The sequence below is a fragment of the Gopherus evgoodei genome, chromosome 3, assembly GCF_007399415.2.
Source record: "Gopherus evgoodei ecotype Sinaloan lineage chromosome 3, rGopEvg1_v1.p, whole genome shotgun sequence".
Classification (NCBI taxonomy): domain Eukaryota; kingdom Metazoa; phylum Chordata; order Testudines; family Testudinidae; genus Gopherus; species Gopherus evgoodei.
In genome coordinates, this window is record NC_044324.1 from 116,849,023 (window position 1) to 116,861,236 (window position 12,214).

The 12,214-nt window shown below is 42.1% G+C and overlaps 1 protein-coding gene across 2 annotated transcripts; it reads right to left on the bottom strand.

Annotated features, from left to right (window-relative positions):
• Positions 1-2,584: 2,584 nt before the first annotated feature.
• Positions 2,585-11,454, bottom strand: CITED2 (Cbp/p300 interacting transactivator with Glu/Asp rich carboxy-terminal domain 2). Of its 2 annotated transcripts, none has more exons than XM_030556452.1 (2): positions 11,316-11,454; positions 2,585-4,284 (listed from the first exon to the last, which is right to left on the bottom strand). In XM_030556452.1, exon 2 carries the CDS (start codon positions 4,275-4,277, stop codon positions 3,567-3,569), a length of 711 nt encoding a protein of 236 aa, XP_030412312.1. In that variant the 5' UTR covers positions 4,278-4,284; positions 11,316-11,454; the 3' UTR covers positions 2,585-3,566. The 2 variants fall into 2 exon arrangements, with proteins under 2 accessions (XP_030412312.1, XP_030412311.1); XM_030556451.1 differs by lacking the exon at positions 11,316-11,454 and adding an exon at positions 4,835-5,103.
• Positions 11,455-12,214: the final 760 nt, after the last annotated feature.

Here is a 12,214-nt window from a genome sequence, read left to right on the forward strand (position 1 = left end):
TTCTGACAAGTGTGTTTGGTGTTATGTGAAAGCTTATCCTTGATCTCCCCTGCAACTAAAGCAGTGTGTCTATTTATGGACATGGCTTAAAGAACAGTAGATCTCATGTACCATATTAGAACTTTTTGAAAAACAGCCAAAGTACAGAGGTCAGGTTTCCTGTACTATAAGCAAATTAACAGGATGCAACCACAAGGTTTATGGATATCTGATAAACTAGGTCACTGTACATATTTCACTAATTATTTTGCCCAAACTACAAATTATTTAAACATAGCTAGAAACACTACAAAAAGCCAGATAGGCCTTCTACTGCTCCACATGAAGACAGTGAGAATTTTGCCATTGACTTCACTTCAGAGAGATTAGGGTCAGGCCATAACTGTTGTTTGGTAGACAATGCTACGAAAAAGAAAATGTAGTTTGAAATGTAGCAAAAGAAATATAGTTTGACATCCACCATTATCTGACACTCTTTTAGCAATTAAGTGACAATTTAGGCGATGTGATTATAAATGTTCTGCAAATGTATCTGTGGTATAATCTCAAAGGTCAGCACAAATTCTTTGCACTATTTCTCTCTGGACAAAACCAGCGCTTTTAGCAGTTCAATCTGATCTGACATTGTCTGGAGGAACTAGAGCACAGCAGTTATGCAATAAGGTGTATGCAAATAGATTTTTTCCTGTGGGCCTATAAAACTACCTATTTATGGAAAAGCTTATATGGGAGGATTTATCACTGCACACAGACTAAGTAGTAATGCTTCCACTAAGAAGAATCCATGTTTTCACCATTTATAAATCAAGAATCTGTAGCAGTAAACAGAAGACTATTCCCTTATGTTTTAGGAGTCTACTGAAGATGAGTTAAGCAGCAGTTAGTATTCAGATAGTTTGTTTTACATCAGAAAAAAACCTAAAGGAGGCCATCAAAGCGATGTATAGGACAAACAGCCTCAAAAATGGAAAAAGATTTAGTGCCAAATTAGGCAGCAGCTTTTAACACTATATCTGCGTTCTTCTAAGCACTAAGTTATAGAACAATTGATAAGATATGGTTCAAGGGCATTCAATATTATTTAGGGACAAACAAAATTAGTGACCACTGTTTGAAACATACTGTTGTCTTGTCAGAAACAGGTATAAGGAGAGAATGTTTCCTACTTGGAAATACTGGGGAGTAAGGGATCATTATACTACCACTTCCCCAAACCTGCACACCTGCTTGTCTCTAGTTTGGGGTGACCAGACAGCAACTGTGAAAAATCGGGGCAGAGGGTGGGAGATAATAAGAGCCTATATAAGAAAAAGACCCCAAAATCGGGACATCTGGCCACCCTACTCTTGTTGTGTCTGTTGGTGTATTTTATGAACATTAGCCATTTTGAATATTTGTATGGATTTTACACATTGATAAACTAGACAAGTTTGTGTGTAAAAAGGGTAAAGCTAAAAGTATCACTTTTACCATCAGTTGTCTGGCAATACTAAGCAGCTTAATTTCCCAGCTGGATTCATAACACTGTAATTCACAAACACTCTCTCTCTCAGGGGTTATTGTCCTGTGTTTACACACCCACATTCAAAAAATTCAACTACATAATAGTTTTGTTCTTTCCCATCACACAAACTCACAGCACTGAAAAAATAATTTAAAAAGAATTAGAAAGAGGATGGTGTCAGATCAGTATCAAACTTGGGAAGCATAGCTAAATGAGATTATAAGTATTATTAGGGATTGGATCCTGCTGTCCTTACTGAAGTAAAGATTTACATGGAAGGGATTTTGTTGGGTTTTTTTGGGGAGGGAAGAGGGGGCAGAGGAAGTAAAAAAAACAAACAAACAAAAAAAAATGAACAGCAAGATTTGGCCCTCAAAAAGAGTAAGTGTATACATTCATTATAAGGCAAAGTTCCTGCCCCCCCTTTCCAAAATACTGGAATCAAATGGATACAAATTCATTTAACTGGGAATTAGTTGGCAACCGTGTCTGAGAAAAGAAATGGATTAGGCTTGTCCCACACTAGAAAATTAAAAAAAATAAATAAATAAAAAAAAGGTGTTTTTTTTTTTAAACTGCTAGGTATTTCCTTTTCCTAAACTCACTAAATATGAAAAATAGTAGATTTCAATGTGATGCATATCAGATTTCTGTATGAAACTCAATGTAAACCAAATAATCAAAGATGACATAGAAAAAAAAAATCCCCACCACCTAATGAGTCCATCTTTTAAATAACTCTTCAACATGACAGTAAAAATACAAAAGAAAAAGTCTAACATGTAAGTGAAAGAGAATTTATAAAATTACAAGTTTAATAGATAAATATAATAAATACTTTATGCATCATAATTCTGGACAACTACATTTAAAGCAACTATGCTGGCAAGTCACACACAAAAAGTTGCTTCTTGGCAACTTTATTTTTGATAAAACCACACTGACAGGCATATTACAATGTTTCTTATTAAGCTTTATGCCATTATTATGTTTAAATCCTGCTCTCCTGAGCTCAATATACATTGGTGCAATGTAATTCTACTTCTGAATGTTTTCCTGCACACCAACAGTTTTTTCCCCCCCCCAACAGGTAGATGTTCTACTTACCAAGGGTAAGGGGGGGTTCGGAAGAAAAAGTTTGGTAAAATGACTTCTAGAAAAACTAAAGTATTTCTTAACTTTTTATTGACATTGGCAAATTAAAATAGAATAAATTAACAATATTTTCTCAAAAAAATGTTTTGTACAAAAATACTGTCAAAATTTCCTAAAAAGCTTTCAACACAGTAGTATCTTTTCATGTACTGAATAAACTATATTAGCACAGTGTCAAAAATGCTGAAGACAGAAACAAAATAAAAATCTGTGAAATGTTTGCCACTGACTAGTCAACATTCCATCCACACCATATTATTGTCTGTACATATGGGGGAGGGGAACTGGGAAGCAGACTTTAAGTAACATTATTCTTTTCCTGATCTAGGAGGGGTTGGCCCACATCTGTTAAGCTTCCAGTTTAGCATATTAAAAAACAAAAAATTAGTCTGCACTGCAATGCATAGTTAAAAATGAAGCAAGATGGCAGCATTTGTGCAGTAATATCTGCCCTTCAAAGTTCATGCAACCAACTGATGGAATTTTTTCCCTGTTCACTCAGAATCTGAATGCAGTTCAAGTCATTGGAAATCATTGTTTACAAAATCCACAAGATTAAGCAATTTGCCAAGATTAATATCTAACAGCTGAGCACTGTTGAAATTATGGACAGGTTACTGTGAGGCAATTGTGGGGGTGAGGGGGAGATAGGAAAACCCATAAAAAGCCATAAAAGCCAGAAATTATTATTGCAGGAAGGGAAGTGAGTGTCAAAACTACAAAAAAAAAATAAAAAAAAATAAAAAAATGGCAGCAATTATTTAAAAACAACCCCAATTTATACAAGCTTATAGTTTACTCTGCTTTCCAGATTCTCAACCTTTCCAGCACTGAAAAGCGAGATACTGTGTCTAAGGGAATGTTTTCATTCACACTGATAGAAAGTCCTTTGTTTGTTTTACAGAAGTCAGCAGCTCACTCTGCTGGGCTGTTGTTTGCAAACGAAGTCTGTCATGAAATCAAACTCGTTCTGTCCCAACCACAGCTCAGGAAGCTCCTTGATGCGGTCCAAACCCATTTCTATGACTAAGGACATGAGCACCTCCTCATCTATGAAATCAGTGTCTATGACATTGGGAGGCAGCATTGCTGCAGGGACATGGGGAACTGAAGGAGGCATGCCGCCGCTGCTGCTGCTGCTGCTATGCTTTGGGTTGCAGTCTCTGAAATGCTGGTTTGTTCCGTTCATCGGAAGATTTGCAGGGTGCAAGTCCGGCATATAGTGGTTGTGAGGATACGGATGGTGGCTAAAATACTGGTTGTTTAGCTTCTGCAGCTGCATGCTGGCCGTTAAGGGGCCTCCTTGGCTTGCAACAGGAGGGGCCATGAACTGAGAATTATTAAATCGTGCCGTGGGAGGCATGCTGCTGGGAGGATGCCCCCCATTCACGTTCCCTGGCCCCATTGCATGTCTGATCCCGCCATTTGCGTTCATATTTCCAGCTCCATAATGTATATGCTCGCCCATCAAGGCGCTGAAGGCATGTTGCTGCTGTTGGTGATGGTGATGGGGGTTCGGAAACTGACCCATCCCCATTCGATGTGCAGGGTGGTGATGAAGCCCGCTGGTTCCATCAGGGAATCGCCCATGATTCATGGCCATCATGTGGTCTGCCATTTGCCACCTAGAAAGTTAACATATGGAAAGAGATATTTCTTAAAACCCACACTCTTTTACACTTGCACGGGTCCCTTAAAAAGCGACCTCTCCCCTCCGAAAGAGCGTGCAGCAGCGCTCCCTCACACAATGCTACTGATTTATTTGAAAGAAGTCTGCAGCCCAAACCAGTCCGTACTGCAAGTCCTAAGAACTCACCCACCTTCCCATTGCAACTCCTGCACACCTAGCAACTAAAAGTACCGCGTCCACCAAACACCCGCCTCCCAAAGGAATTAGCCATTCTTTCCATTCCAAAAGCCGTGGAAACCTTTCAAAAGATACCCTGCAAAGAACAGCAAAGGAAACGAGTCCCACCTCCTCTGACAGCAACTTTAGAATTAAGTCCGCAAGGCTTTTCCTATTCTGTTATTTTTATAACACATATGTAAGGAGCTTATGGTGCACAGCTGAGAATGACCCGTATTCTTTCTTGCACCGTTCACATCCGTGCTGCCGCTGTACACCAAAGAATAAACAAGCAAACAACAATCAACCCCCCCTTCCATTACACTCACCTCTCTCTTCTTGTTGTTGTTGCTCCAAGGGTGTTGATAAAATCAGTCAGTAAAGCTCGCCCAGCATAGAGAGGGCTTTTCTTTTTCTCTTCCCTGTGGTTACGTGAGGATATTAATTATGAATTAGTGTTGGTGCTGCTACTGCTGGTGGTACGGCGGCTGCAGCAGACGCAAAAGCTGTTTCTCGCTCCTCTGCGAGGCTCATCAGCACTCACCAACAATGAGCTGTGTTTCTCTTACCCAGCTTTTGGCCACAGTTAATATAGGATTTCAGAAGGGAGGAGCAAAACCCTCACAGGCAACCAGAAGTAAAACCTGGAGCAAGCGAGGGGGAGCAAGCGAGGGGGGGGGGAAAGGGGGGAAAAAAAAGCCAGGCGGATCTGGAAGGAATCCAAAGAATCCTGTTCGTTCTGGTTGAGCGACACGTGTGTTTGCTGATCACTTATGCGGTGTCTTCAGATCAGCTAATGCTAGGAGCCATATCCCTGCTACACTCTTCTGATATCTCAAAGCGAGGGAGGGGGAGAGAATTACGAATATATTGCATAGAACTGGAGGACAGAAGACTGACAGGGAAAATAGATCCTGTCTCATAATGGACACTGTTGCAACCACTGCTAAGAATAACTTAACAGGCTTCGGTTTTGTCACATAATATAGTACTCAACTTGCACTCCCTCTCAGCTCAAATCAATCAGGCTGTTTTAAACTGCCATTGATTTGTGAAGCAGGGGTTGCGTAGGGTATTTTTTTCCCCAGTGCAATTCTGCAACATTGCTTTCGATTACAAGCATTACACTGAAAGCAACTGAACAGCCTCGCTTGTGTCTTGTCCAGAATTGCTGGGCTTCCTCGGTACAGCTCCAAACACGTGAGAATTAATACTGTTTTTGTGAGCGTGTCTGGCATGCTACTTTTTTTTTTAGAAAGCGGTAACTCCCTTCCCCACATCCTCTAGGTATTTCTTCCTCTGCCTCTATTTGGAGGGGCCTGTCGCACGCATAAAGCAGAGGTTGCAGGTGGCAAGGAATATAACTGGGGATTTTTGTCCTCCATGGCACACAGCGACACAGATCCGATCCGCGCTTTCTGAGTTACACTCGGCTGCTCCATGTACGTGTGCTTTTGCTAAGTTTGTGTTTACCTCTCTCGGTAGCTTTGGCATTCACACGGAGGCGACTGTGCTCTGTAAACAAACTCAGCAAGACTCATTCCCGAGATCCACCTTTTTACACATACACGGTTGCTGCTGCTGCCCTTGATCCGGGAGGTGGGGGAGGAACGAGGTGGTTACGAAGTTGCACAACCTCTCGCCTGGCTGGCTTTGTCTGGTGATGATTTGGGGCTGATTTAGAGGGATCGGGTTTGCAGGGAACGAATACAAGCAGTATCTGACACTGCTTTTTGCTGGAAAAGAAAAAAGAAATACATAAACACGGTATCTGCTTTGTAAATACAGTAATCCTGTATGCTGAGGCACAACACCATAAACCCACCCCTCAGCACAACACATGTAACATTCAGCACTTCTTTGGTATGGTGGGGTGGCATGCAAATAGAACCCCAAATATCAGCAATCCTTGATTTTCAAAATGCATCTTTAGCTAAAAATCCACCAGATCTTTCCGGCTGCACTAAATTATCACACAAGAGGGAGAGAACAAGGGGAGGAGGGTTGCGAACACTGCAGTGAAGTTGGATACTATCCTATTTTAAATCTTATCTAATATAAAACTCTTAAGAAGGGACACTATGTCACAGCTCACTGTGAGCACTGGAAGTTCTGGTTCAGCTCTATGGCAGCTGTGCTGGGAGACAAAGAATGGGGCACACCCCTTGTTCACCATCCAGTAGCAAGCAGTAATGCTTCTGCTCCCTCCACTTCCCAGAGCAAGAACAGAAGTGTGCTGCCCGCACACATGCATCTCAAAGAGTAGAACTACAGGGCATTGCTGTGACAGCATAGGGCAGGCTGTAGAGGCCCTACTGAGGAAGGGGAAGTCTGACTGGTAGCCCTCTTTTAGAGCAGCTTGATTGGCCAGGGCCTTACTTGTCTACTCTGGCCATAACCTATTTAAAGGTCAGTTAAAGGTGATGCTTTTCTGCCTAATTGCTCTAGCGGCAATGTTCCCTCTAATTTTTTACATTCATGTGCGGAATGAATTTTATGTGCACCAATATGGAGATGATGTGTGGTGGGGGTGGGGCCAAAGGGTTTGGAGTATGGGAGGGGGCTCAGGGCTGGGGCAGAGGGATGTGGTGCAGGGAGTGTGAGGGCTCTGGCTGGGGGGGTGGGCTCTGGGTGGAGCCGAGGATGAGGAGTTTGGGATGTGGGAGGGGGCGCAGAGCTGGGGCAGAGGGTTGGGGTGAGGAAGGGTGAGGGTTTGGGGTGCAGGCTGCCCTGGAGCTGTGGCAGGAGAGAGGACTCCCCTAGCCCTCTCTTGCTGCAGCAGCCCAGGGCTGGAGGAAAGCGCCTTTTCCTGCTGCTGCAGCTCTGGGGCTGTGGCCTGGGGGAGAGGCACTTCTCCCAACTCTGCACCTGCATGGCCCTTGATAGCCTGCTGCGTGGCCGTGCAGCTTAGAGGGAATTTATTCTGGCGGGTAATGTGAACAGTGCTATCTAGAACCAACTTGAGTTCAGGATACAGATGCAACTGGAACAGATGATGTGCAGACATCAGCAGTCCTGCACACGGTGGGTAAGATCCAAGCACAGAGCTGATAAATGAACAGAAGGAGGGGAGAGGCAGGCCACTTAAAAAACAACAACAGTATGACAAGGATGGAGTTAACTGGGGGAAGGGATGGCAGGAAGCATTAAAAGATGGGAGCAAGGAAACCACCAGAATAGCATTGCTAAGGAAGTGACCTCATCATCTGGCTGGAATTTCTACAGGAATTGAATGGGGTCTCTGCCATGTGATGCAATATCTAGCCTGCTGGAGAGGATAATCAGGTGCTCTCTGACACATCTGAAGCTCTTGGTTTGGGGAATATGATTTAGCCATGGTCTCCAACCTGGGCCATGAGCGATAAGAGGGACAACCACCATCCTGGAGATTTTTCCCTTGATAGTAATGGTAGTTTTGTGGGCAAAAGAATGAGTATTGAGGATATACTGCTGCCGTTTTGACAATTAGGCAGTTGTGGACAATATGAGCAAGCAATCTGCTAAATACAAATCCATGGTGACACTGGTAAGACCATTTGTATTGCAATGTCTTTTCAAAGCCCAACACATATCAGTTAGGATTAACCCTGCTTTGGATGCCCTTTCTTATTGTCAGTTTTACAGATTCTGGAAGCTGGCACCAGAAGTAGAGATGCCAAAGCAGATTGTGGAGGACTAGCACATGACACCAAGAAAGATGAGTAGGCCAATCACCCAATATACTACAGGCCTGAGAGGTATTTTCAGGCATTTACATCTTATATGTAAAAGTTAGAGTCTGATGGTGTTTTCTTCATCGGGGCTGCAAAGCAACTTACTTTATGGTTCAGATTCTATAGAAAATCAGAAAAAAACAGGAAGACAAGGTAGGGGATGGGTAATGGGGCAAGAATCCATCAGTTTGTCAGTCTCAGTGTGAAGCACAATTCTTTAAGGCAGCATATACATTGGTATTCTTTAGGGCCTTTTGCATAACTGAGCTGCTGCTGCCATCAGCTAATGAGAAAGTAGGGCACTGCATATGGGAGTAAAAGTATGGCAGAGAAGTTCAAAAGCTGACCCAGCTGCAACAGGCTCTTGGGTAAAGTTAGTACCTGTGTTCAGAAGAGGAATGGAGAAATGTCTGACAATGTGCTAGCACAGGAGTATGAAGATGGTACCCCACACTTGAAAATTAAGAGTTTGAAGCAGAAGGCCGTGCAGCAGGTGGGACCCTGAGTGCTACTCCTCTCATTCCTTCTACGTTAGAGCAGCAGCAATAGGCATAGCAGAATGGAAAACCAAAAAGAAGAATCCAAGCAGATGCCATAAAGGTTATGTACAGCTGCCTTTCCCAGACCTGCAGAAGAGCTCTGTGTAACTTGCAAGCTTATCTCTTTAATCAATAGAAGTTGGCTGAATAAAAGATATTACCTCATCCACCATGCGCCTCTAATATCCTGGGACCAACAACAGTGTTCAGCTCTAGACATACAATGACAGGAAGACATCAGGGTATCTCTCTCACTGGGACAGTGAATTTCAGTGGGAATTGGGCGTCTGATTGTCTTTGGCTCCTTTAAAAGACAAATTGTACTCATTTGTGACCTTGCCAGTGCAAACCATCCTAGAGTGCGTTTGTGAGCATTCTATCACATATTGTTCAGAGCAGTGGACAAAGACTAGTTCAGAAGGACAACAGTCAGGGTTGTCTTAAGAGTCTGTCACTTTTACTTGGTTTGGTGGAAGGAGAATGTAGTAGACACTGCAGAGTTGGTTATAAGCCTCAGCACCAGATTCCTTGATTATCCAGCTGGAAGAAAATGACTTTGGTAAATTTTCTAGTTTTGATTTAATCAAAGTCAGTAGGATAGAGCTGGAGAAGCTACAACGTGCAATGCCAGGCACAAGCCTCAAATAATCACCGTTGTTGTTCCTTCCACTGGTTCTGTAGACAAGCCAGGAGTTCCCCAGAGCCTACCATATGTCTTCCTATTTAGAGCATCCTCTCACCACAGTGAAGCTTTCTACTTAGTGAGTCTATAAACCCTGGCACATAACCAGCCAGTCCAGGTGTGGGAGAGCTCCCCCAATGGGAATCCTCTCCAGTAGTGGCATGATGCTAAAAGATTAATAGACTGATGGCAAGCATCTGCAAGAGGCAGAATCTGTAGTGGATAAGCTAGAGTCAGTTAGAATGGGAGAAAGGAAAGCTAGAGAGAGAGAGTTATCTGCACAGGTCAGATTTTTTTCTTTGCTGGGCTTCATAGGGCAGTTAATGTCCTCTGGTGACAGATGGTCCTAAGGCCAGACTAAAGTGACAGTGGGGAGCTAACAATACACTGCTACTAGTGAGCTGTCCCCTCATACCTAAATTACCCAGTTACATGCCAGGAACCATAGGTTTGTTCAGTGAAGAGATGTTCTAGGCTGCGGGACATATGCCAAGATAATGGGTGGCTGCTAGGATCCATTTTTTTTGTACTGTGTTCCCTTCCCCATACACTTACTTCATAGCAGAGGGAACATAGTTAATATTTTTGTTTTGTAAGTGTAATTCTATTCCAAGACATTTTCTTTTAAAATTTAACTCTGAAAATGAGACTATTCAGTACAAAGTTATTTCCTCAGGTGGTTCAAGAAGATACAATAATCAAAATAATCATCCATTAAATTTCACTCTGTTTGTCGTCTGTCACACCTAATCCCAGTGTGGACATCTTTGGTACACCTCTATATCTATTGGATATTGTTATTAAATGGGACTAAAGAATAGGAATGGGAACTTCTGTAGGCATTTAGGAGATTGGTAATGGCTTCTGAAGTAAGCTCAAGGTCACTGGGCTCAAATTCAGCCCAAATTAGTTCTGACAAAAAGTACTCACCAACCGATAGCTCAGTGGCCTCCATCAAATAAATTGAAGGTCTTTGTCCAGTTTCTAGTAGACAAATGTCTACATTAAAGAAACATGACAAATGGTATAAAATGCCATCTATCCTTGTTGCAAGTCTCAACCAAAAAGGTGAAAGACTGAATAGGCACAAAGATTGAACGACTCAGTCTGAGGTCACTGAGGACAGAGGAAAGAGATATTGGGGGAACAAACAGCACATCACTATCTAGGGGTACCTCAGTGGTTGGGCTTTACCAAACTGAGGTTGCCAATTCTGTACTAGGCACCTTCAGTGAGGTATCTCCACAACTAGACTGAAACATTGATGGGACATTGGAAGTTTACATTGTCTCTGCCCACACTGCCTCTTCTGTGAATAAACAGAGGACTTTGGTTTCCAGAGATGTTAATTTAATACCTTTCATGAGCACCGTTAAAAATATTTATGAATGAACTTTAAACATTTTACAATGAAAAGGTAATGTCTACCCTCTGAGAGCACTCCTCCACACAATGCTACTGATTTATTTGAAAGAAGTCTGCAGCCCAAACCAGTCTGTACTGCGAATCCTAAGAACTCACCCACCTTCCCATTGCAACTCCTGCACACCTAGCAACTAAAACTATCGCATCCACCAAACACCTATCTCTCAATGAATTAGCCATTCTTTCCATTCCAAGCCATGGAACCTTTTCAAAAATACCCTGCAAAGAACAGCAAAGGAAACTAGTCCCACCTCCCCCGTCAGCAACTTTTGGAATTAAGTCCGCAAGGCTTTTCCCATTCTTTTATTTTTATAACACATATGTAAGGCGCTTATGGTGCACAGCTGAGAATGACCCATATTCTTTCTTGCACCGTTCACATCCGTGCTGCCGCTGTACACCAAAGTATAAACAAGCAAACAACAATCAAGCCCCCCTCCATTACACGCACTTCTTTTTGTTGTTGTTGTTGCTCCAAGGTGTTGATAAAATCAGTCAGTAAAGCTCGCCGAGCATAGAGAGGGCTTTTCTTTTTCTCTTCCCTGTGGTTACGTGAGGATACTAATTATTAATTAGTGTTGGTATTGCTGCTGCTGTGGCGGCTGCTACAGATGCAAAAGTTGTTTCTCTAGAGAGAGTTCTCATGTATCTTTTAAAAACAAATTAAACTCTTGTTAAATATGATTCCTATATTCATAGATGGCTATTTATGGTTACTTATAAAGTGAAGAGAATAATTGCCATATACCAATGATAGTTTCAATACTGATGTTCACCATAAATTAATCTAATGATAGTTTTAATAAATTAAACCTCTCTCCTTTACTACCTCATAATGTAAATGCTAGGATTCTCCTGAACAGAGGCTGCCAGGTATGCTGAATTGTACCAGACTCTATTGTAGTTTTGTTATGTGAACAAACATTCACTGGGAGATAGACTAAGGTCAAGAAACCATAGGTATAAATGAGTTTAAATACAATTTGAACCTAGATCTCCAGAATAATTTTAGAGTCTCCCAATTTCAGCCATAATCTCACATGCTTTACTTGGCGTATCTGTAGGATGGTGACCATATTGAGAACTGTAGTTCCTATCTTGATTTCATAGCTGCACAGACTTTTAAAACCAGATGAAACCATTGTGATGATCCAGTCTGACCTGCATAACACAGGCCAAAGGACTTCACTTAATATTTTATGTATCAATACCACAACTTCTGTTTGAGCTATAGCATATCTTTTAGAAAGAGCTACAGACTTGATTTAAAAGCTTCAGGTGACAGAGAATCCACCACATCCCTCAGTAAATTACTCCAATGGCTAATTACACTCACTGTTAAAAATGCGC

What these genes read in the sequence shown, in the direction of transcription:
- CITED2 (XM_030556452.1), bottom strand. Translation starts at nt 4,277, where the DNA reads ATGGCAGACCACATGATGGCCATGAATCATGGGCGATTCCCTGATGGA.